The sequence below is a fragment of the Sardina pilchardus genome, chromosome 18 (assembly GCF_963854185.1).
Source record: "Sardina pilchardus chromosome 18, fSarPil1.1, whole genome shotgun sequence".
In the NCBI taxonomy this organism is placed as follows: domain Eukaryota; kingdom Metazoa; phylum Chordata; class Actinopteri; order Clupeiformes; family Clupeidae; genus Sardina; species Sardina pilchardus.
Genome location: NC_085011.1, coordinates 30171569 through 30196948, shown reverse-complemented (window position 1 = coordinate 30196948; position 25380 = coordinate 30171569). Strand labels below are relative to the sequence as shown.

The following is a 25380-nucleotide window of genomic DNA, read 5'->3' as shown; positions in this document are numbered from 1 at the left end:
AGTTACTGTAGAAAAATGTGTAATTCAATTACAGGTACTTTTGAAATTTTTCAAAATTACAATTTGAATTACATCTCAATATTGTCAGCTAAACCTGGCAAAGAATATTGTATGTAAAAAGAACTGTTTCCCTCCACAGCCATAGTTTGATACGGGACCTTCTGATATGCTCTATCACGTCTACAGCGCCATCAGCGTAGGCCTACATGCCTGCCTGTAAACGTGTTATGATTATCATTATATTATCCTCACAAAAAATGTGATGCTAATTCATGTATTGAATGCCCTTGCTGCCTTGTGCGCTTGTATAGAACTGCTCGGCAGCCTGTAGACCAAGGCCGAAATCTTCGCATGGATTTGGGGACTATATATATCATAAAAAAATCGGAAAAGTAATCAAAAAGTAATCAAAAGTAATTAGTTACGTTACTCAGACAAAGTAATTCAAATAGTTACACTACTATTACAATTTAGACAGGGTAACTTGTAACTGTAACACATTACATTTCTAAAGTAACCTACCCAACACTGAAAGTAATACAAAAAACATTTGTTAAAACATGGATAGTGAAATAATTAACATTCAAGACAACACAGGGGAAAGAACATTGGGAACCTTGGATCCCCTCTGCCTCTGGGACAGGAACGTCCTTGAGGCTACAGTGCATTCCGCAGGAACTTGTGGCACTTTGTTTATGCTGTGACCCATCCCATCATGTGTCAGGGATAACCAGCGTTGTTGATGTTGTGCTCGAAAGAGTGCTTAAGTTGGGCTGTGAAGCTTGACCAGATGTGGAGAGGTTCTGAACACCACTTTACATTTCCTTGCGCGTTGTGTGTGTGTGTGTGGTGGACTGGACTGAAAGCGGACCAGAACTGAAGCTTGACCAGATGTGGATTGGTTTTGAACACCACTTTGCATTTCCTTGTGTGAGTGTGTGTACTGTGTAGCATGGTGTTCCCAAGTTTAAACATTTCTGAACTTGTCAGCTCCACTGACAATGTGAGGTTATGTTCATACATGTGTATGGAAACAGGAAGTTAAGTGCATGTTAATTGTAACACACAGTTCAGCATGGCATGGGGAGGGAAGTGTGAGTGAAACTCAAATGAGAAATGTCCCAGTGTGTGTTGTTTGTGTAGGAGGGGTGGCAGGGAAAGATGTTCCTGATGTTCCAGCCTGACTGGTCGTCCAGCCTGTGCCTCAGGCTATACTGCCCTGACAGACTGAATTTCCCAACAAATACAGGGAAAATACAAGGAAGGAGTGACAATGTGTTACCAATATGCCTGCTAATATTGTGCTGAAAGAAAATGTATGATTAATACTTAAGCAAATCATCTTAAATAGTCTAATCGAAAATGACAAATGGTAAAATGAAAAAAGAAAGAAAGAAAGAAAGAAACGGTGTATTATTACAAACTGACAAATACATGAAAGGGGTATTTCTTTCTTTCAGCTAGCCTTAAGGTACATCTCCCTGAATATTTTCCAGCATCTTTTCTGTAGGCTACAAATATTTAAAAAAAAACCTCTACCTCACAACAACTTGAAAAACTTTAGGGTCGAAAGAAAGTGAAAGATAGGCTAATCTATGCACCACACCTTAGCTGCCAATCGTTATCTAAACTCCCATTTAATTTACATTTTTATTACGGACTGAGAGGGAGAGAGACTGACGGCGGCGGAGGAGGGAGGAGTCGTACTTTACTACAGCCGTCTTATGTGTATCCGCCACGGGCTTGACAGTAGACAGGCAGTCGAAAAGTTGATTTCGAGAGGCAACAACAAATCGGGTAGCGTGCGGTCAGCTGTATTAAGAGCGTAGAGTCACCAAATTTGTATGCAAGCAGAGCATGCGGGTGCTCATGATAGTCTAACGAAAAGAAGAGCAAGAAGTACAAATAGGCTTTAATTTACGTCGGATTTACCGGATTTATTCAAGTTGGTCGCACCAATGGATTTTCGAATTGTTGCAGCTCTTTTCGTTGTGGCTGTCCTGACTCAAGGTAAATAAACTGCAATTGTCAATAATGTGATATTCTCATCCCACACGACTAGACGAGGTCAGTGGCATGTACAAGCTTGTCAGATGCTCTTTTTGTCTGTTGTCAAATAAAGCAAGAGGATTTTGCCTTTTAACATGTCACGTCATACCGGTGTCACATATTTGACACATTGCTTGCTTTATTTGCTTCACAAGGCTATTCAATTGGTTTTGAACAAGTAGCCTATCTGTGTTAAAGTCAGTAGCCTATATTGATTAATTCTGGCACCGTGTGCTCATACGTAGCCTACCTACGTAAATAGGCCTGTAGCCTACCTTAAAATATGGCATGTTGTTGTTAGTAGTAGCCTATCTGAAAAGTAGCCTCTTGAGACTAAGCTGTCAGACTTCCTTAAGACGCCCCTCGTAACCTAAAGGGTATGTGCCACTTTAATTTCCTGTGTTTCGCCCCAAAATAAACCCTGTTTGGCTTCATGCTTAGGGAGTGTCGACAGAAACACTGACCGACCAAAAAGGGGCTAGTAAAATATGGAACATTTAACTCTACATAACTCTAACGACAGGGGTAGCCTATCCACGTTGATGTTTTGAGTTAGCTGCCCTGAAACATCTGTCCCACCGCTCCATTAACTCAGCCCCCTGTGTATGTCGCCCCTGAAAGAGCTGGGACAGCTGTTAAGCTATGCATCAGCCTACCAAGTCTGTAATCCTAGTCACATCATATGGCTAGAGTTTCATTAAATGTAGGTTTAGGTTGTGGAACGGGTGCGCTATTGTCGCAGGTGACGCGTACACGTAAAGTTGTGGGACGTTTAGAGTTATCTATGCATCAAACTTCAAAGGGATGTATCTATAAGTGATGGGACACTTGGGTTCAGTCACGTCTCAACAGCGCCACTAAAGTTGTCAAAGAGACTGCCTGTATTTATGTCCCAAAACAGGAAGTGTAGGCCTAGTTACTAAACACAGATCATACTTCTTCTTTCAGCTCTAATGGAAAATGCTCCGAAGGAACAGGCCTATTTCACACTTGAAGAAAAACAAATCTGATGATACGGAATATTCCATATTTTGACCATTTTTAAATTTGAATTCAGCATCAGTTCCATTCCATTTGTGGGCTGGTGCCGAATACAGTCCATGGCAGGTTTATAGGACGAAAAGATAAAATAATGTTTGCCTTTATTTAACTGCTCCTTCTCATAGTTTCTGCTACTGCCTGCTGTAAAAGGCATCCTAATGATCATGAGCATGGTCTCTTTGTTTAGACATTTCCTTCCTTTGCATTCACACCCACAAAAAACCCTAACTTCCTTATGCCAATCCATCATGTCTAAACGGGTCAATGTCTTTTTTTGGGTGTATCGATGTTCTGCTAGAAAAAAGTGAAAGTTCTGGGTTTGTTTTCCTGACCTGGGGGGTTGGGTTGTGTGGTGTGTGGAGCCTGCAAAGTGGTTGGTTTGCCTGACATTTTGACACAGAGTGATCAGTGACTTGTTTGGTATATGGAGCACAGTGTGGATGGCGCAGGGGGGAAGCTCCTGTTCAGATCGAAATGTTGGGGGCCTTGGCGGTCTCCTCTTTCTCTTCTTGCTCATTTCGCCTTTTGTCCGTCCAACTCACAACCCCTGCTCCGTCCCCTACTGTTGGTCATTGATCTGCCAACCTGCCTCAACCTTCCCCCCAAAGGAGGGGGTTAGGCTATAGACTACTCTGGCCTCCCTGCAGGCGTTACTGAGCACACCTGAACACGAGTACCCCAAGGATGAGCCAAAGATGGAAAGCCTGCCGTATGACCTTTTGATCTCTGTTGCAATTATTTATTCCTGAAAGCCAATTTCTGCCAAGATAAGAGCATTCCTATCTAGAAACTTGCATAACATCGTAACTGAAATGATTCTGAGGGACTGACATGGTGCAGCCTACAGTATATGGCAAGATATCCCCCCCCCCCCCCCCCACTTACTACTGATTTGAATGTGACGGTACTTCCCCTGTGTATAGTCAATGTTACACAGCAATTTTGTGTGGGACATACACAATATGCCGGAGAATTTCCAGCCGCTGAGAAAGAGAGAAAGAAAACAAGTTGAGACCTTCAGCATCCCCCCCCCCTTCTCCCCGGGGAACTGCCCTGTCAGAGACTCCCAAGGACTCAAACGTAATTGAAGTCTTTTTTCATCAGGCAGACACATGCTTTGGCTTACACAGACCTTGCAGAAGATAGTAATTCTCCATTTGCCTCTAGTAACCTTAGTTAGTACAAACAGTCAGTCTTTGGTATTTGTTTGAAAAGCTGCTAATTTGTCTGCATGGGAGATCTGCCAGAAGTGCATCAGATTGTGTATCCTGCCGTAGAGCAGATCTCCTCAAATGACTGTTCAGGAAGTGTGGTCTCCTTTAACACAACAAATTGCCAAGGCTTTGAACAGTTAGAAAATAAGTTTTGGGGGTTGTGTTTCAAGGTAAACAAGTCACATGGACATTTCTTCAGACAGAGATGCACGTGGAGGGGACATTTGAGGTTTCAGAATGATGAGAACGGGCCACTCTGAATGAAACACATGTCAACTCAACCTGTTCACCGCATTGATTAAAGTCAAAGTGATTAAAATACCCCCCCCCCCCCCCAAAAAAAAAGAGACTACACTGGCCACAAAGTGCAAGCAGTGACTCAGAAGGATGCCAAAATTGATCTGAAATAAAAGCCGAAGGCAGTAGGGGGTGGGAAAGAGGGCCAGCGAGGCATTCCAGACCCCACTGAGCTCACTGGTCTGTGGGCAGATAAGGTAAGCCAACAGATAAACATTGTCTCCTTTCCCACCGAGGCAAATGGATGGGCCAGGAGAGAGGGATAAAAGGGAAATAGCGAAGAAGAGACCATGAGAGACAGAGGGAATCCGCTCCCTACTAACAGTGCATGTCACAGAACCATAGTAACCATACAGTATGAGAAATTATTGTAAAGAACTAGAATAACTGGTTAATAAAAAATAAGAAAAGTTAGAAGGATAGCTGAAAGGAGGAAGACAGAGATACTTTTAGGTAGCTTGGCTATCACCAGACCAAGCTCAATCTTTTAAGATTCAGCATTAGTCTGGGGAGTCTGCTCTGTATTTTCTACGGCACAAGAGGTGAGATCAACAGGCATAGTTCAAATTACTCTGTACTGTACGCATTTGGATATTCCTTCAACCAATCAGACCAACAATCCAGGTGTGCCAGGTGGGTAAGCCAGTTTGTTATTGGTCCCTGCAGATTTGTAACGGAAGCAGGATAAAAAAAAAGTGGAGGTTTCCTGTCTGAGCTGCAGGGCGAAATCCAATCTGGGTTTACCCAGTCTAACTTTTAATGTGTCTGTACGTGTGTATGTGAGGGAGAAGGGAGGAGACTTACACAGAAAGAAAATGGGTTAGTAGACTGTTTCATTTAGAAGGAGTGAGAGGGGTCTTCTTGATACAAGCTTAAACAATATAGGAAAAACTGTGTACAATGGCCCAAATCAGACCTGAAGTAGAAACAGTCTACAACATGGCAAGCAAGCGAGTCAGTCTACTCTTCCTGTGACCTTTCCTCCCTGTCGGACACAGGAAGGAATAAGCACTAACATCACCCTGGCCAGTGACATACACATACACATACACATATATGTTTGGATATGACAACATTTGTCACGAGAGAGAGAAAGATTTCTGACTTGGGTTTCTTAATTATTAGTTGACAAGAAAGGTTCTTAGCGCAATGCAAATGATATGCCACTTTTGCTGAGTGTTAAGAGTGGAAATCATACATAGTGACACTCATTTCCTGTTGTAGGCCACAGCGAATGTGTAAACTACTCGTGCAGAGGAAGCATACATTTTGCCGATGTTGTTACATTACCACTCAGACCACAGTATAGGCCTAGTATATCTGAACAGGCAGACTCTAAAGAGACCCAGGAAGGGGGTGACAGACTCAAAAGCCCTCTCTCGTCTCCCAAACACAAGCCTGACTGGGGGAGTGGGTATCAGTTACCTCATGCTGTTACCATTAACACCTTTTAATGAGCTGGCTAATCCAAATGAGTTTGTGTGTGTCTGTGTGTGTGTTTGTTTGTTTTTTTTTGTGGTTAGGAGGTAGAAGTTAGGAAGAAGCTCTGGTATGAGCCTCCAAAATACACCTTAGTATGTCATATCTAGTACTCTTTCTTAGCAAGTCATACAGTAGACAAACACGTGAAGTCATGGAGAATGACTTTTGCCACTGGGTATAACATTCTGAGCTGGGTTGGCACGTGAAGTGAGGGTTTTCCCCATGCCTATGACTTAGTGGATCCATATATGTGGGTGGGGAACCGACCTTCATCAAACTCAGGGACTAAAAATGATAGAGCTGCAAACCTCAGAAAGAAAAAAACACCCCATGAGCTTTCAGGCATTATGCAAATCCATGCAACATTACCGATATGTGTGTGTGTGTGTGTGTGTGTGGGCTGCTGTTGAAACGATGAAAGACTAATTCAGTTGCAGTGGGGCCCTGAAACGGCAAGCTTTGCATAAAGCTGAAACCCAGTGAGCGTGACACAAAGATGTCAGATAAAAGTTCCTCATCGATACCTGGTGAACTGTAGAAGTTGTAGAGTAGACGTGTAATGTGATGAGGCAGATAGACGTTCAGGTCTGCTGGCTTTGGGAGAGGCCTGGTGGACAGTAGGTCTGACTTGGTGCTCAGAGACCCAATATCTTCCTTTTTTTCTCCTCTCTATGGTTTTGTCTCTCTCTCTTTGAACCTGACACGAAGTAACAGGTGTGTGTGTGTGTGTGTGTGATGTGTGTATTAAGCTTTGAGGTACATCAAGATGTGTGGGTCATTGTAGCAGACTCACATAACAGAGAGGGGCCTGGGGCCTGTGACTTAACAAGATCGCATGTCAGATTTAGAGCTCTCCTCTAGAGAGTTAGAGTCGGTATTACTGTGCGTGTGTGTGTAAGATTTCTGCCTATATGTGTTCTTCATCCATTTGCTATATGAAGAATAAATGTGTTTGTTTTCAGCTCATATAATGTGTCTTTATGAATGTGAGTGTGTGTGTGTCTGACTGCCTTTGCATATCTGTACATGAATGACTTGGTCAGTGAATGAGTGTGTGTGTGTGTGTGTGTGTGTGTGAGAGAGAGAGAGAGAGAGAGAGAGAGTGTATCTCTCTCTCTCCCTCTCTCTCTCTGTGTGTGTGTGTGTGTGTGTGTGTGTGTGTCAGACAGGGCCAGTGTGTGAAACAGTAGCCAGCTCCAAACTATTGTTCCTCTGAGAGGTGGGCTTTGCCAGAGGGGTCGCAGTTTCAGTTCATCACACTCCCTGGATTTCCTATTGCTCTTCCTGACATTCACACACACACACAAACACACACACACACACACACACACACACACACACACACACACACACACAGTGACCAAACCAGGTCGGTGGGTTGCGGGGGTCATAGACTGGTTGGCTGCTGTATTTCTAAACAGTTTTATCTGGGTCAGGCACTCAGAACTATTACAGCATGACACATGCCCCTAGCAGCTGGACTCTCCACTGAGAGACAGAGAGAGAGAGAGACAGAGAGAGAGAGAGAGAGAGAGAGAGTGTATGAGTGTGGGGGGCATATGTCTGACTTCTGTAGCACATGCAGAAGAGAAAATGCATAGAGAAAATAAACAGTAATATCATATAGAAACTGTAATTATTCAAGACAAAGAGAGAGTTAAAGAGAGAGAGAGAGAGAGAGAGAGAGAGAGAGAGGAAGGAAGTCCACTTCCAATGCTCTGGCCCTACTCTACTATCTTGTTCTGCCACTGCTCCTCTCATGCATGACCTATTAATGTCTGTCTACCATACACATGTATTAATGTCTGTCTACCATACACCATACGCACACACACACACACACACACACACACTCATCCCCCCCCCCATACACACACACACACACACACACACACTCACACTCACAGAGACACATACACACACAAATACACAGTGACTTAACTTCACAGAATAACCTGTTTGTGACCACACACAGGAGTTTATTTATGCGGGTGGATAGGTATGCTGGTCTTCACATAATGGGTGCAATTTATTTGTGCATATGTCAGAATGACAGCTAGGAGCCTTGGCTTGCCCAGAGCAACACTGAAAAGACTGCTTTGTTCAGATGGCACACATACTGTACACACACACACATACACACACACACACACACATTCTACAAGAACAATATGCCTGCGGGAGGTTATCATCTGGCACATTTTAGAATCTGTTTGCATTATGTGACAGAGATAACATCAAAAGTATTGAAACCTCGCTTTGTAAGGGAATGGTGACACCAGAGAGTGTGTTGTCGGTGAGCGGAGGATGACTTAGAAAGTGCACAGCCAGCAGTGGAAGATGAAAGAGAGTAGGTGGCGGAGGAGGGAGAAGAAGGAAGTCGTGTTGCAGAGAGGAGGCTACACAGACACTCTCAATATGGTGTGTGTGTGCGTGTGTGCGTGTGTGTGTTTTCGATCAGAGATGCGATCAACGCTGCGTCTTGGGGACCTTCAGGGGCCCTCTTTGGGGAAGGAATTAGGGTATATGGCAAAATGTCAGAAAACAAAGGAAATGCATAACTCATGACTCACTGACTGCCTTTTAACATCTCGACACGTGCCCTTAAAAGTGTGCACTCTGGGGTTCTTAGTGGCTGTTTCGCCAAAGCGGAATGTGCTCGAGTGAACCTCTGTGCGCTGGTTTCTCTAACCACACAAAGCTGGTGCCCACATGTGAGCTATGCAGGCAATGTGGGCAGGAAACACAAACAGCTGGCCATGAATGTGCATGTGTGTGTGTGTGCATGGGTCTCGTTTGCCATGTATAGTCAAAGAAAAAGGATCTTTGTGTCAGTCTGCTGACACATTGACAGCTGGCTACACACAACTTCAAAACGTACATTTCAGCCAATTGCTCCTAATATCAAGACGGGACAATAAAGCACACTGGCCATGATAGTAATGTACTGGCATGCACTGCACTGATTTCCTTCTATTCTAAAGCACTTTTCGGGTCTATCAGTGGCTGTCAAAGAAAATGGAGTCTAGACCTACCCCTCTCTATCCACTGCACCTCTTCTCTGTGTTCTCATGATCTTTAGTGAAGGTTCTAGGCTCTAGTTCTCCAGTCGAATACTTGTAGAGAAGATTGTATGTTGTATAGGGATTGCTGATGTACTGTATATTGTTTGCTGTTTGTATGTTCTAAAGGGTGTACTGAGGTGAGAACACATGAGCGAATGATTTAATGATCACATGATCACATCTACTTCTCCTCTCCCCTGTTTGTTTTTAGGCAGCTCCTCCATCGGGGTGGTGGATGACGAGGCGCGTCTCACCGCGCCCCATCAGCACTACGCGTGCCCCGCGGGTGCCAACGTCACGCTGATGTGCGAGCAGCACGGGCACCCCCACTCGGGCGACCAGTTCCACGCGGCCTGGCTCTACACGCCGCACTTGGACCGCCACTGCCAGAAGGGGCAGCACCCTCGCCAGGGCCGTATCCGCCGCACCAACCACTCGCTGCCCTTGTCCAGCGTGGGCGTGTACATGCTGGAGGGCTCGCGGATCATGCTCCACCTGACGGACGTGCAGCCGGGGGACCAGGGCCGCTACTGCTGCCTGGTGGCCGAGAAACACCACAAGGGAACCCTGCACAGCCACGTGCTGCTCACCGTCGGCCCCGGTAAGGGACAGTGTGTGTGTGTGTGTGTGTGTGTGTGCGTGCGTGCGTGCGTGTGTGTCCGTGTGTGTGTGTGTGTGTGTGTGTGTATGTGTGTGTGTGCGTGTGTGTGCGCGTGTGTGTGTCCATGTATGGAGTGTACTGTAGGAAACACATAAGGACATGTTTGGGCTTAAATATCTATTTTGTCATTTGGTAAAAAAAATGTGTATTTGTGTGTGAGTGTGTGTGCATGTTGTAGTTGTATTCACTGTAGTCAGACCTTACTGTAGTTATGTTTTGCATCTAGTACATTCATGTATCAGTTTGGATCCTTGCCATGAAAATACTTGATATCTCTGCATGCTTGTGTGTGTGTGTTACGCAAGTCTCTGAGCATGTGTGTATGTGCTTGCACTGTGTGCACAGTATGTCTGACATGATCAAAGGCCTAGATATAGCACAGTGCTTGAGAGCCTTGACACCTATATACATTTAGACATACATACAGTATACATAGACTACAGGTGTAGGTGTGTGTGTGTGTGTGTGTGTGTGTGTGTGTGCGCATGTTACAGAAGTGTTTGCATGTGCTATACATGCATGTGAGTGCACTAGTACAAACATCTCCAGTGGTCGGTCAGACACACACATGACTTCCTCTTTGCAAAGCTGCTCTCGATGACTGTGGTATCAGTTGAGTAAGCACAAGCTCTGCGCTAGCTTTCCCCCAGAGAGTGAGCGGGAGAGACCACAGAGACAGCAGCTGTGTGTCTGAGCCCAAGGGCCCAGAGACCCAGAGGAGGGCTGTGCAATTAATCAAACTCATCGAATTAATCGATTAATCGTGATTATGACTTCCAACAATTATGAAAATAACGTAATTGAAATATAGTGATTATTTTGCTACATTCAGTTTCATAACAATGCTCTCCTTTTGTCTTCAGTTGTCGTGTGCATTATCCTTTTATTTTACATGTATTTTTTCCTGTTGGATTATATTTAAAATGACATTTAAAATGTTCAAAAAAAAATGTAAACTTTGAATATGGATGATAGTTCCAAAATCACTGAGTAACCGCATTTAATAATCGTGATCTCAGTATTGAACGAGATAATCGTGCTAATGATTTTGACTCTAATGGAGCAGCCCTAGCGCAGAGTCCCAGCTCAGAGGCCCAGCTCAGAGGCCCAGCCCAGAGGCCCAGCCCAGAGGCCCAGCCCAGCCTCACTCTCCTCTGTCTCTGTCCCCCCACAGCACACCCAGGAAGCCTGACCTGCACAGAGATGAACCCCAACTCCAACAGTGATGGTAAGAGCGTGTCCTCGTCTACATGAATCAGGCACTATGTGTGTGTGTGTGAGAGATATAACAATAGCAAGCGCTGTTAGGTGTTGTTAGGTGTTGTTAGGTGTTTTTATTGACATGGATGTTATTGTCTATTGTGTACATAAATGGGCGTGTTCCTGGCTGTGATCAGTGTGTAAGTGTGACTTGCATCCCTTTTGATCTGTTTCTTGTCTGTGTGTGTTTTCTTTGCAGGCAAAGTTACTGCAGTCTTTGCTACAGCTGCCTGCATCATGGCTTTCCTGTGCCTTCCTCTCATTCTGGTGCTGGTGTACAGACAGAGGCAGACTGCCCAGGCCAACAGACGTGAGTACACACACACACACACACACACACACACACACACACACACACACATCTGTCACACAGGATGAACACACTATTTCAACAATACCTGAAAACGTTCACACCTCTCTCTCTTTCTGTCTCTCTGTCTCTCTGTCTCTCTCTCTCTCTCTCTCTCTCTCTCTCTCTCTCTCTCTCTCTCTCTCTCACACACACACACACACTTTTTAGTAGCTTCCTGCCTGTGGTATCTGACTGCAAGACAAAACCAGTGTAGCTGCAGCACAGATACAGAGAGAGAGAATATGCTCTTATGTCTCTGGGTGCATTTTTCCTCGTGAATATGCATGCATGTGTGTGGCACATTCTAATTAAAGTGTTTCTGTCCTTTTCTGTCCTTTCCACAGGTGCACATGAGCTTGTCCGAATGGACAGGTGAGTTTTGTTTCTCACACACACAGAGACACAGACAGACAGACACACACACACACACACACACACACACACACACACACACACACACACACACACACACACACACACACACACACACACACACACACACACACAATTTCTGCTGCTCTACAGGAAATGGAAGAGCCATTGAATACCTTGCTGTACACAATAGAGGGTTCCGCGAACAAAAGTAATTTAATTTCCAGAGCAGTAAAGATAGATATCAACAGTACAGTCGGATCACAACTCAGATAATCCCAACCGTGCGATATCAGATGTGCTACAAAGTCCCTTGTAAATAAGGCTAGGAAAGAGCCCTTTGCTTAACTGCTTTGGGAGTGATGATCATAATGCAACGTGATATGATCCGAACTGGAACTTGATACGATCTGAAGCAGTGGTGTAGTCTAGTTAGCTGTAGTGGATATACTGGGATCATCACAAATAGGCATATTTATTAACATTTGAAGTGGGTATACTGAGATGGTGATTCTTTTTATGTGGGTATACTGCGCAGTCCTGCGTATCATGTAGTCTACACCACTGATCTAAAGTCCTTAGTCACCATTGCTGCTGTTTCTCCCACTCATTCTCTCCCACGTCCTCCTCCACAGTGAAGCTCAGGGTCACGACAACCCTGTGTTCCTGGCGGGCTCCCCCCAGGCCAAGACCCGCACTGTGTCCCAGATCATGACCCGCCAGTCCTCCGAGACGGGGCGCCACCTGCTCTCCGACCCTGGCACCCCCATGACCCCCAATGCCTTCGGAGACGTCTTCTTCCCAACGCAAGGTGAACAGGGAACCACACATGTGCGCAGATGTAATGTGAATGCCAGCCACAGAAGAGAACACAGAGGAACCTTCTGAAGTAAACTCAGAATCTCTGACCATCAATCACACGCAAACACTGAGCTCTAAACACGTCAAAAGCACAAACACTGAGCCCTAAACATATCAAAGCAGAAACGATCACACGCGATCAAACGATCATTATGGCACAATCCATTCATAAGCACACAGACGCACACAAACGTAAGCACTTAGATTCATCCCACTGAGTCATGACTGCAGACTGCAGCAGGTTTTGGTGCTGAGCTGGGCCAGTTGTGGCCCAGAAGTGTCCACTGGGTGGACAGAGCACACCCATACAGCCATGCTGATTCATTAAGGGGGAACTCCTCTGGAGCCTCTTAGGCAATGACTCTGTGTGGAACATGAAACAGCTGTGACTGATAAATACCAGCAGTTTTGTTCTCACAGAAATGAGGACTCTAGGAGACACAATACAGACACACCACACACACCCACACCACACACACACACACACATACACAGATGCACACAGACACACACAGATACACACACACACACACACACACACACACACACACACACACACACACACACACACACACACACACACACACACACACACACACACACTGTGGCAAACCAGCTCCAACACATGAGCTTGTTTTTCACCATAAAACATGAACCATCTGGAGGCTGTCCTAACTGATAGCATGTACTGTATGTAGAGCTATTCAGATGAGATGCTCTTAGTTTAGCACTTAATCAGAATGATTTGGTTATCTGACTGCACGCATGCACGCACGCACGCACGCACGCACGCACACACACACACACAAACACACAGATATTCCCACAGCCTCCCTTCATGAGGTACCTGTGTGGGACGTTCCTAGAATTCCGAACTGAATTACAGTTTCCTGACTCAAAAGTCTCTTGAGTCCAGCTGTCTCTGTTCCTTGCAGTTTGACTGCATTGCACACACACACACACACACACACACACACACACACACACACACACACACACACACACACACACACATTATAGACAAGCATTACATGCATATTATAAGGGTCACACAGTCAGTGCTGTGTACGGTACAAACATACGTGCAGTTGGTAGTGTTCTTTAATGGCTGTGTTTGTGTGTCAGTTGAGCCTTGTAGCCAGTGCTTGACTCCCCACAGCAGTTTAAATGTCTCTGTTGACAAACCTGACCATTTCATATAGGTCAGTCAGTTTCCCCTTTTCTGTTTCACAACCTGATTACCAAAAATGCTCAGCAGAGAAGGGAAGGGGAGTGTAAGAGGGCTAATGGCTGACCACATCTTACTTACTATTTACTCTTCCATATAACTACCTTGCTTACTGCAAATAACTATATGTTTCATTTACTGGGAGAAGTTGAGTATTAGAGTAAAGATTTACGGAGAGGGCTTGTTGGCGGTCTGTGCAGGAGCAGTCTCTGTGTGTGTGTGTGTGTGTGTGTGTGTGTGTGTGTGTGTGTGTGCATATAATATGTCTGAGACCCTGCCAGAGCATACAAATCTGGTAACCTCTCATTACTGGTGTCCGGAGGAAGGGCAGAGAAACAGTGGAAACTCCCAGCCTGGTCCACCCTGTTTTATAAAGACCACAGCAATGGCCACAGCATGGCCATCTTAAGTCACCTCATGATGGGCACTATGGACACCAAGGTCTCTGTGTTTGAGAAGCAGGGAAAGAGACCGTGTTCATTGGCTCAGAATGTGTAGTGTTTCACCAGGAAACTAATGTGTGTGTGTGTGTGTGTGTGTGTGTTTTGATTTTCTCTCAGAGCCCATCCCAGAGTCCCCCAACTTCCTGCAAGTGTAGCCTGAAGGGACCTGTGACCTGTGACCTGGAAACGCTGTGTGGTTTTCTCTTCTTCTTCACTGTTTCACACACTCCCCTGCTACTACCCCAAAACCTGCACCACTCCCTTAATGTGTGTGTGTGTATGTGCGTGTGTGTGTGGGTGTGGTGTGTGTGTGTGGTTGTGTGTGTGTGCGTGTGTGTGTGTGTGTGTGTATGTGTGTGTGTGTGTGTGTGTATGTGTGTGTGTGTGTGTATGCATGCATGCATGTGTGGTTTGAAGACGTCCCCTAACCACTTTGCTTGTGGACAAATTGAAGAGGAAGAGACAATCCAAGAAAATTACAAACATAAGGAAATGACAAGCTGTCACACCTGCAACAACAAGCGAGAGGCCAAATTTGGAACTGATTTTCTCAGCATTGTGGTGTACTAGGGGCTGCTTTTTTGGAGACACCACTGACACTCTTGTCGTCCCTTCTACACGAGAACTGGTAGCATACAGATGTCTGGTGATTTGCCATCCAAAACATTCCAGAGACTGGGGACATGGAGACGAGTTGGAGAGCGGAGGTCTCGCAGACTGTCTGGTCTGTCTGAAGGGTCTCATCAGATGTCTGTCTACAGTGTCTCTGGACTCTTCCCATGTGTCTATACTTGTTGCTGAAGTGCTTACCATATGGACATGTCACTGCCGAGGCTACTAGCCACTCACTTACTCTTGCCCTCCCCTCAAAGTTACTACGCATCAGTTATCTGCTTAGTAATGTTCATATTTGTTCACCGTTAGCCTTAAAACTGTTGGGTTTATGAGTATATTTTTAATTGTACAGAACAGACGTTATTTTAGATATATGTGTCATTTTTGGTTGCTTGGTTATCTCAATATCTTTGCATAAATGTTAAAGATAGATTGACTTTTGAAGTAGTATCTGTGAACATTTTTGTTTTGTTTCAAAAGCTTTATACAGCATTGTTAAAAATGCACAAGAAAACACGTAGGCCAGCATTCATGACCATCAGACAACCATCAGACGTGTGGAGGCATGTCTTGTTTCAAACACAAAACGCAAAACCACAGTCCATTTCACAGAATTTGACCATGCTTGCATATTTGGTTTAGCCACTGTCTCTTTCTACCATTGGTGCAATCGCTCTGGTCAGCATTTCTCGAAAAGTGTTAAACCAACCACTAACAGAGAACACTTTGAAGACTTTCTTGCTATTGAAGCGGCTCAACAAAACATGTTGCCAAATACAATCCTGATCAGTTCATCGTAATTCTCTCAGATTGCTTGCTCTTTCTCTTTCTGGCTGAACACCAGAAAACGCCCTTTTTTCTGACATTTTTGCACTCCTTTCAGATCAGTTATGCTACCTCACTTCTCTTCAGTGCACAAAAAACACCTTCCAACCTCTACTGTTTCAGGATCAGACTGTTCTTTTACTCTGTGTGCTCTTCATGTCGAAATATGGAAAAAGATGTTGATAAGGAAGAATACAAAAAAGCAAATTACAGTCACTGTATTTTGTTTTTTGTTTGGTTTTCATAGCTTATAGTAGGCTTTCCAGTTTTTTTTCGTTTGCTATTGTTGAAAATTTAATTTTACAGTTGATTGATATTGATGATAGTATGATAGTTGTGCATATGTGTGTGTGTGTGTGTGTGTGTGTGTGTGTGTGTGTGTGTGTGTGTGTGTGTGTGTTTGTGGGGGTGGGTATGGGTGTGCGCGTTCATATCTGAATGTGTGATAGTGTGAGAGTCTTGTGTACAACTGAACCACAGCCACAGCCAACCACTGCCGCTAAGATTTTGAACTTTTATCAGTGAAAAGAACTTTTGAAATGTCTTCAAGTCTTTCTGAAGGACAAGGAAGCCAACGCTCATTTTCAGTATGGAAACAAAGCTGCATGAAGGCAAAACACATTCAGAGGACAAGAAGTGGGATTCAAAATTTGCATGAAAAGTAGAAACGATGTGACTTTTGTTACGCTGCATTAGATTGTAAAAGTCACTTGTTGTTAATGGTGAGTATTTGCTGGGCACCATCTGCTGTCTGTAAGACACGCAGGGGACTGCTCTGCTGTATCTCTCTCTCTTTGTGACCATACTCTTCATGATTCCAATGAAAACATCAAAACAAAAACATGACAAAAATGTGGCTACATGATGTCAACAGCAGTCATGTTGTCCAAACAGTGCTAGTGTGTGTTACAATGTCATTAAATGTCACATTCAATTTATATCACTTAATAGGCTTTAACTGGCATTGCAATCATACCCTGCATTTTGCAGCAATTTATATTGCTCTTGTGAATACATCTGTACAAAAAAAATATTTTGATTTGCCCTGCATTCTCTTTTATAAAATAAAATGTGTTATACTATTTCATATGAAAATGCGAGTGAGTGTCAGTCCTTTGTGTGAGTTGCCTGTGGTTTCTGACACTCATTATGACTCAAGGTCTGTCTTTTTCAGAGCTCAAGCTTCTCAAACAAAACAAAACAAAACAAAACAAAAAAAACATCAGCATATTTTGTGACCGAAAGCAAACCTCCAAACAACATTACATTATACCGCTGTAATTTAGTGACGGTTTTACAACATAATTTAGCACTTATGTAATACTGAGGTCATCATTAACAAGTCACAGTGTGAATACTGACAATACTGATGTAAACATAAATATCACATTTAATCAACATGCAGGCCCTTACAGGGCTATAGCCTAATGTCCCTGGTCCAGCACATAAGAGAGGGTGGACATTTTGATGCAGAAATGTTATGACAAGACATGATAAAATCGGGCAAAGTCGTTTCACTGTTTGTGAATATTATGGCTCTGTGGATTGAGCTTGTGTGTATGTATGTATGTCTGTGTGTTTGTGCAAGTTATGCAAACATACCCTACAGCTCAGCTCAGTGCAAAGACGTTTAAAAGGTTTGAGGTTTTGTAGGACCCAGTGCACAGATCGTGAGTGACCTACATAGCACCTGTTATGACTGCACCTGAAACACTAACAGTATTCACTGAATAGGATCAGTTCTCGCAGAGCCACTGTTGACGATATTTGATCAGATCCTAGCTTTTTTAGCCTAGCTACAGGCTAGTGCCTGCTTAGCACAAAGCTCCATAGCAGGCTTGTGTTAATCCACACCAAAAACAACATGCTGAAGCGTGTGCCTCTTTCATCAGATGACAGCTGATAGGTAGCAATGATGAAACAGCTTGGGTTCTGACCACAGGTCTGGTGCTTTCATCCATTTTGAACTACGCTCGCTGCTGTCCTATTGTGAGCCACTAAAGGACTTTATCTGAAGGTATTAGGTGTAAACAAAAGAGCAGTTTTCTACAATCAAATAATGTCTTATGTGGGATAAATGTGCAATGTCTGAACAGAAAACCGTACTGAAACCCTTCACATGGTAGCCTATCTACAGTGTGTGCTTTATGTAGTTTCACTAATGGTTTTACTGCTCGCTCTGGTGTGTTCTGACTGTTATCTTTACTTGTGCTAAACCTGACCTGACTTGATTTGTCTTTAGCCCATAAACAGTTGCTTTTGTTTTGCATCCAGACGCCCTAATTATAGTCACAGACCAAAAACACACCAGCATCACACATTTAGACACACTGCATGTTACGCATGACAACCTGTCCCGTTTAAGACACTTTAAAGAACTTCTCTGCACCTCAGGGGTGTTGAAACAGGAAGAAGTGCAAAGCTTGAGCACACACTGCTTCCTCTTTCAGAGAACAACAGTGTTGGAGACGCTGCAGCAACTCGTTTCCTGTTATGCTCATCGCTGCTCACTTCCTCACATCGCAACACCTCACAGACACCACGCATGGCAGACACACTAGAGCTCTGCCCTTTAAATCACAATCAGACGGTCTGTTCCTCTTGGTGTAAACCCACTAGGATACTTCCAACAGGTGGACATGGGTGGGATCATGTTGTTGTAGTTACACAGGTGGATCAGTAGAGGGAGTGTGACTGAGGAGAGGGAGTGGTGGGTGTGCATGTGTGTGTGTGCACTTGAGTGTGTGTGTGTGTTCCCTTTGGTTATGACACGACACATGACTACTGGCATGCCACATCATCCCTGTGTGAGTGTGTGTGTGTCCGTGCGTGTGTGTGTGCGATGCTTTTGTGTTATACCCAACAAAGACAAGAAAGACAACAACCCTTAAGAACCCAACGAACCCCTTGCACCATGACAGTAAACATGACCACACATTGCGTATGTGTACATGTGTGTACTGTATGTGTGTGTGTGTGTGTGTGTGTGTGTGTACCTGACAGTGTTGTGCACGTTCACACTCTTCAGTAACTAGTTCAAAGTTCAGTTCACACACGTGCAAAGTGAACTGTTCACGTTCATAGTTCACCATTTTTAATTTTGAACTAGTTCATATTCAGTTAATTTGAATGAAAATCTGTTTCTGGCGGAATATAGGCTACAGCCACCTGTTGTTCTCATCTAATTGAGAATGTCCATAAATTGGGCTTTATTTCGCTGGGCAGATACATTTCTTTTAGGTCTATGGCAGATAGCCTATCGACGCCTAATAAATGCGGCCGCGCATTTATTAATATTTAATAATAAATGCGTCAGCTGTGCATGACTGACAGCAGAAGAGTTTTTACACCGGGAGTATGGAGGAGGCTGCCTGCTGCATTACCTGCAGCGATGGAACTGTTCAGTGACATACTGTAGGGCTCTTTGAACACGTTATGCATCCCTCTATCATCACTGACAAGTGCAGAATCTTTCCGCGATTGCATTAACATAGCAGCGGTTCTGTGTACAATGCGTCATGCGTAACGTGATCATGGGTAATGCAGTAAGGTAGTGCAAAGCTGTAGTTTAGGAGTGGCGCCCGTGGGCAGTGAGTGTGACAACGACATAGCCTACTGTTTCTGAATTGCCAGCAGATAGTGTCACTCGACTTCTCAGGACAAAATAAATTCCGTAACTTTGAATTGGACATCAACAGTGACGTTCGTCGTTCATTTCCCATAATCTGAGCGAATTCACGTTCAAATTCATTATTTACAAATGTGCTGCGTTCAGTTCAGCGTTCACAGAAAAATGAACGTGTTCAATGAACACGTTCTTTTGAACTCGTTCATGCACAACACTGGTACCTGAGAGTATATATGTGTGTGTATGTATGTGTGTAGCTGAGTGTGTATGTGTATATGTGTGTGTGTGTGTGTGTGTGTGTGTGTGCGTGTGTGTGTGTGTGTGTGTGTGTGTGCGTGTGTGCGTGTGCGCGTGTGTGTGCATCATGCATCCCTACCGAGAGTGAAGGAGTCCCGTCGTCCTCCACGGTGACGGTCAGCTGGTACTCCTGTTGGCGTTCCCGGTCTGGAGGGGACGGCCGCGTCACCATCTCCCCCGTCACACGGTCCATGCGGAACGTCAGATCCTGGTTGCCGCCGGTGATGTAGTAGAACAACATGGCGTTGCGGCCAATGTCTCGGTCGGTGGCCACCACACGCAGAACCGATGTGCCCCCGCCCACATTCTAAAAGGGTGAGAGCATTGATTAGTAAGTGGACAATTCATTACAGTAATACTTAAAAGATAAAACATGCTAGATATCCATTGAAGCCTGGACTTTCCCTATATGGATAAACTGTTCAAATTCAAGCCAAAATGTCTGCCAAGATCCATTTGAATGCAGGCGTCTGTCTTGATAAAAGTGTCTGGTTGATGAGCGAGTGATTGATCTCTGAGCTGTGATTGACATGTGGCAGGAGAGTGAGGCTCACCTCACTGATGGAGACATTGTAGCCGCGAGGGCTCTGGACGACTGGTCCATTATCGTTAACGTCCAGGATGTTGATGGTCAAAGAGTGGTCGGTGTAGCGAGGAGGGGAGCCACTATCCAGAGCTCGCACCTAAAAGTCAAAGACACACACACACACACACACACACACAGCCACATCATAATATCATAATATCATTAATGCGTACTGTAGTAATATCACTATGTTTCAGAATTATTTTACATATAATTTTCAGAATTCAGAATTTATTTGATTTAATTATTTCTAGAATGAATACACGGATGCACAGATGTTATGTGTAGCTGTGAGTGAGAAAGGCGGTCCCTTGATTCCCACCTTCAGCAGGTAGCGGTCCACTGCCTCGCGGTCCAAGGGAGCATTGACATAGATCTCCCCATATGTGTGGTTGGCAGTAACGATCCTGAACACATCCTGCATGTTACCCGCCACCAGGGTAAAATTCACCTGATGGAGGGAAAAGAGAGAGAGAGGGAGAGAGAGAGAGAGACAGAGAAAGAAAGAGAGAGAGAGAGGGGTGCAAGAGAGTTAGAGACAATCAAGTACAGAGGGAAATGAAAGAGGAAAAATAACAGAATAATGCGTTGACACTAAAGTATTTTTACATTTACATTTACATCTATGCATTTAGCAGAGACTTATATCCAACGTGTCAACTATATTATAAGGGGATACATTGTCCCCAGAGCAACTCAGGGTTAAGTGGCTTGCTCAAGGGCACAGGGGTGGAAGCCGGGAATTGAACCCACAACTTTTCAGGCTATGCTAGCCCAGCTCCTTAACCACCACACTATCTTTCTCTCCCTCTGTCTTTGTTTTCTTCTATCTGTCTTTCTGCCTCTCTCTCCTCACCAGTCCATTGTTCCCGGCATCTTTGTCTCTAGCCAGTACCACGGCCACTCTCTGTCCAATAGGAGTGTCCTCTGGGATGTCCACGGACACGTCGGATGTGATGTCGAACTGTGGGCTGTTGTCGTTCTCATCCTCAATGGTGATGGACACCTGTCGCCATACAGACAGCATGAGTGAAGGGCAAGTGATAGAAAGGCAAGGGCTGTTTTATATTAATGTAGGAGAGGGAGACAAGGAAGAACTCCTACCTTCTGCATTTCCACAGTGAATGTTGGACAAAAGGGGAAAATGGGGGTGCGTTATACCAAGTCAAGTCAAATTGTGTTTCTATAGCACGTTTACAGACGGCTGAGCCGCACCAAAGTGCTTCACAGTAAAGTGCATAATGCAAGTGCAAAGAACAAAAATAAAAGACCTTAAGGCACAAAAACAAAACAAGAAAAAAAGAACAGGGCTACTGTGTACAGACAATGACTGTAGGAGTTAAAACAAATAAAAGGAGAGAGACAATTAAAAGGTAAACATAGGACATTGAGCACATGAGGAGTTCCACATAGTCTCTAATCTATGAGTGCACTACAGGTATTATTTTCACTGGGACCTTGTTTATTTAGCAAGGAACACGTCAGCTCTTTTGGCTTTTGTATCTAACCAGATACACATACGCATTGCATGTTTAGCACCTTAAGTAGGGTTCGGACCAAAGATTCCCGACGAGACAAGACGAGACGAGCCGCGACGTTCTAAAACCTTGCGACTGCGACTCAACGTGTTTAATGCTCTGCGACGGCTTGCGACGGCTTGCAACTACGTGCAACTTCTAATTCACACCGCTGCAACTCAGTCTCGTCGCGTCGGGAATCTTTGGTGTGAATTGGGCTTTAGACTTCACAGCGTCTGTGTGTGTTCTAGAGCCTTCAAAACAAAATCAAATCAAAAAACAGTCCCCAGAGAACACATGTATACTGCTGTGCATCACAGTAAAATTTAAGATTCAGTTGAGTGAGTGTGTGTGTGTGTGTGTCTTTACCACGGTGGAGCCTCTCTTTGGGCCGCCATCGTCCGCCAGCACAGTAAGTGTGTAGGAGTCGCCCTTCTCTCTGTCCACTAGACCTGTGACCGTGATACGCCCCTACAGGAGAGCAGACCAGAGAAAATGATAGAGTGAGGGTTAGGCAAGTGAGGATTTGAGAGACAGAGAGAGGGAGAGAGAGAGAGAGAGAGAGAGAAAGAGAAAGAGAAAGAGAAAGAGAAAGAGAAAGAGAGAGAGAGAGAGAGAGAGAGAGAGAGAAAGAGAAAGAGAAAGAGAAAGAGAAAGAGAAAGAGAAAGAGAAAGAAAAAGAGAAAGGGACAGGGAGGGAGAGAGAGGGAGAGAGAGGGAGAGAAAGAGAGGGAGCGAGAGAGAGTGAGAGAGACTTGCGTAAGTCTGTAAGTGCGTGTGTGTGAAAGTAACTATCTGTGATTAATCAGGGTGTAGTTGTATACAGTATTGTGTGTGCCTGTAAGTTTGGGTGCTTTTGAGTGTGTCTATATTCTGTGGGACTATGACAGTGTCTGTGATATGTGCAGTTGTGTAAATCTGTGGTGAGTTGGAAGAGTGACCCCTTTCCTCGCTCACCGTGACACTATCAATCTTGAAGAGCGCGAGTGCGGCTGGCGACGTGTCAGGGTCGAAGCGGTACGTCAGCTGGTTGAGGTTGTCGGCCGACTGCGCCTGCACCTGGATGACCTCAGTTCCTGTGGCGATGTTCTCGCGTAGCGTGGCCTCGTAGCCAGACAGGAAGAAGGCCACGGCCTCGTCCAGCTCGTTGAGCAGCGTCACGTACACCGTGCAGTAGCCGCGGTGGAACGGCGGCGACTGATCCGTGGCCGACACGTTCATCAGGTAGCTGGTCTTGGTCTCGTAGTCCAGGTAATCCACTGTGGTCACCAGGCCCGTGCTCACGTCCACCTCGAACTTGCGGTCCGAGCCCGAGACCAGGGTGTAGGCCACTGCACCTCCGTCACCTGCAGGGGGAGCTAGAGGTTACAGTGGTGCCACACACACAGGGCCTAGACTAGAGCAGTCATAAAACAAGTGTGATTAAGCACCCAGCTTGTGAATGTAGGCGATCATCAAACTGCTACACTGCTATGTTCATTATAATGACCACATACCATTATTTTAATGACAATGTATTATGCTACTGTCAAGGGACTCTTATATCTGACCTTTGACCTCAAGTCTGGCCACTCACTAACATTTCCATAGAGACAATGAACTGTTACTGGCCCCTGAACATCCAATAATGAGCAATTCTTGTGCAATGTGGAATCCAATTAAATGTGGAACCAGATTAGGGAGGGTCAGACATGTTGCTGAGTCAACTGGTATCTGATACAATGTGTACAGTATGATGATCTGAAGTGAGTCATACGCGAACACACACACACACACACACACACACACACACACATATTTATGTAACTGCTTTGGCAATACAAATATCTGACAATTTGCCATGCCAATAAAGTACCTTTTGAATATGAATTTGAATTTGAAATAGAGACAGTGAGAGAAAAATAGAAATAGCAGATGGGGTGGTGGAGATGGAGAGAATAAAAGGAAATGAGAATGAAAGATACAAGTGTACAATGAGACAGAGCAAAGTTCAAGAGGAGGAGAGAGATATGAGAGAAGGTGGTGCTGAGTGGCTGAGACAGAAAGATAAACAAAGGTAGGAAGACAGACAGACAGACAGACCAACAGACAGACACAGAGAGAGATGCACAGATGGAGATGAAGAGAAGGGCAAATGAAGGACAGACAGCTGAGAAAGAGGGAGCGATAGAGCGAGAGAGAGAGAGAGAGAGAGAGAGAGAGAGAGAGAGAGAGAGAAAGAGGCAGAAAGGAAATGAGAGTGAGGGGGAAGGCAAGAGGAAATGAGAGAGGCGAGCAGAGACTGGTGCTGACATCTGAACTAAAGAGAACTTTTAGCATTGCATCACTGTTTTCAACCCCAGATGGCAAAAGCTCCACCAGAATATGGATACAGGTCTTCCCTTTTCACTAAATCAAAAGAGAAAGAGCCACACACACAGACACACAAACACAGACACAGACACAGACACAGACACACACACAGACACACACACACACACACACACACACACACACACACACACACACACACACACACACACACACACACACACACACACACACACACACACACACACACACACACACACACACACACACACTCTTACCCCCTGGCTAATACACAGGTTAAAGCTATCCTGTGGCTGACTCAGGTTAAAGATGCCCCTTGGGCTACACTCAAAATGCAACTGAAGCAGAGTGTGCAAGTGTAGGACAAAACTAGAGATGTATTTTGATGGGTTTTTTTTTTTTAGTATGTACACCTTGGTGGCCGCCACTGTCATGTCGGTGTAGGCCAGCCAGAGGGCTACTCACATGTACCAACCCACAGGTCTAAACTGTGAGCCGGATCAGCTCCTGCTATTTAAACACCGCTATTTATTTGGATTGTAAATACAGACGGCCAGTCACCCAATTGCAATACAATAGGCCTACAAGCCAAGAGGTTAGTGACATCCAGGGTCCACTGTGAGCCATGCCTGCAGTGGCGCAAGTCAGTTCAGGGAACTGAAGCAGGAAGTGAGAAGGGGAAGCTGTGGAGAAACAGGGCAATAATGGGGATGGCTTGAGGCCAGTTTGAGCAATGGGCAGGGAGGGACTTCAAAGACAGCACTGACGCACATGTTGCACAATATGACAGATGTCCTCAAGGCCTCTCCGTAAGAGTCAGGCTGAAGTAACAGCCTGCTACGCTGGCGTGAGGTTTTATGGGTGTTGTATATAAAGAGGAGGTTCCTCAAGGGGTGCCCTGGGAAGCAAGGCAACACTGTGTGATGTTAGCAACGTGTTGGTGTGTGTGTGTGTGTGTCACAGTAGATGGCTATGGGGTCTCCATTGTGATTTTGGCTTGACATGTTTGGCAATCCTGGAAAATAATACGCCCTACAGAGAAACATGGTCTGCTCAATCACCCTCGACCACAGAAGTGGAGACATTTGAACCCATTCTGATTGTGATAAGGCATATATGTAGTGTATGAAAACCACTTTGCATGGGGCTGAACTATAGAAAAAATCAGGAAACAGGGCACCAGGGGAGCGATTAGAAACCACCTGAGGTGTACCAGGAAATCCCAGTAGCCATTACCAGATGGCATGTTCACAAAA

The 25380-nt window shown here is 44.9% G+C and overlaps 2 protein-coding genes across 3 annotated transcripts in view; one reads left to right on the top strand and one right to left on the bottom strand.

Annotated features, from left to right (window-relative positions):
* The window catches only part of cdh23 (cadherin-related 23), a 233552-nt gene that overhangs the window by 27806 nt on the left and 180366 nt on the right, over window positions 1-25380 (bottom strand). The window contains exons 30-36 of the mRNA XM_062519065.1: window positions 22751-23139; window positions 22163-22264; window positions 21381-21383; window positions 21133-21282; window positions 20599-20727; window positions 20245-20373; window positions 19770-19997 (exon numbers count right to left, since the gene is read on the bottom strand). Coding sequence (XP_062375049.1) covers window positions 19770-19997; window positions 20245-20373; window positions 20599-20727; window positions 21133-21282; window positions 21381-21383; window positions 22163-22264; window positions 22751-23139 — 1130 coding nt within the window. The remainder of the gene's footprint in view (window positions 1-19769; window positions 19998-20244; window positions 20374-20598; window positions 20728-21132; window positions 21283-21380; window positions 21384-22162; window positions 22265-22750; window positions 23140-25380) is intronic.
* vsir (V-set immunoregulatory receptor) lies at window positions 1767-16860 on the top strand. 2 transcript variants are annotated; one of them, XM_062519067.1, is made up of 7 exons: window positions 1767-2010; window positions 9360-9749; window positions 10984-11037; window positions 11269-11379; window positions 11766-11793; window positions 12429-12604; window positions 14443-16860. In XM_062519067.1, exons 1-7 carry the CDS (start codon window positions 1959-1961, stop codon window positions 14478-14480), a joined length of 849 nt encoding a protein of 282 aa, XP_062375051.1. In that variant the 5' UTR covers window positions 1767-1958; the 3' UTR covers window positions 14481-16860. The 2 variants fall into 2 exon arrangements, with proteins under 2 accessions (XP_062375051.1, XP_062375050.1); XM_062519066.1 differs by having other exon boundaries at window positions 12429-12682.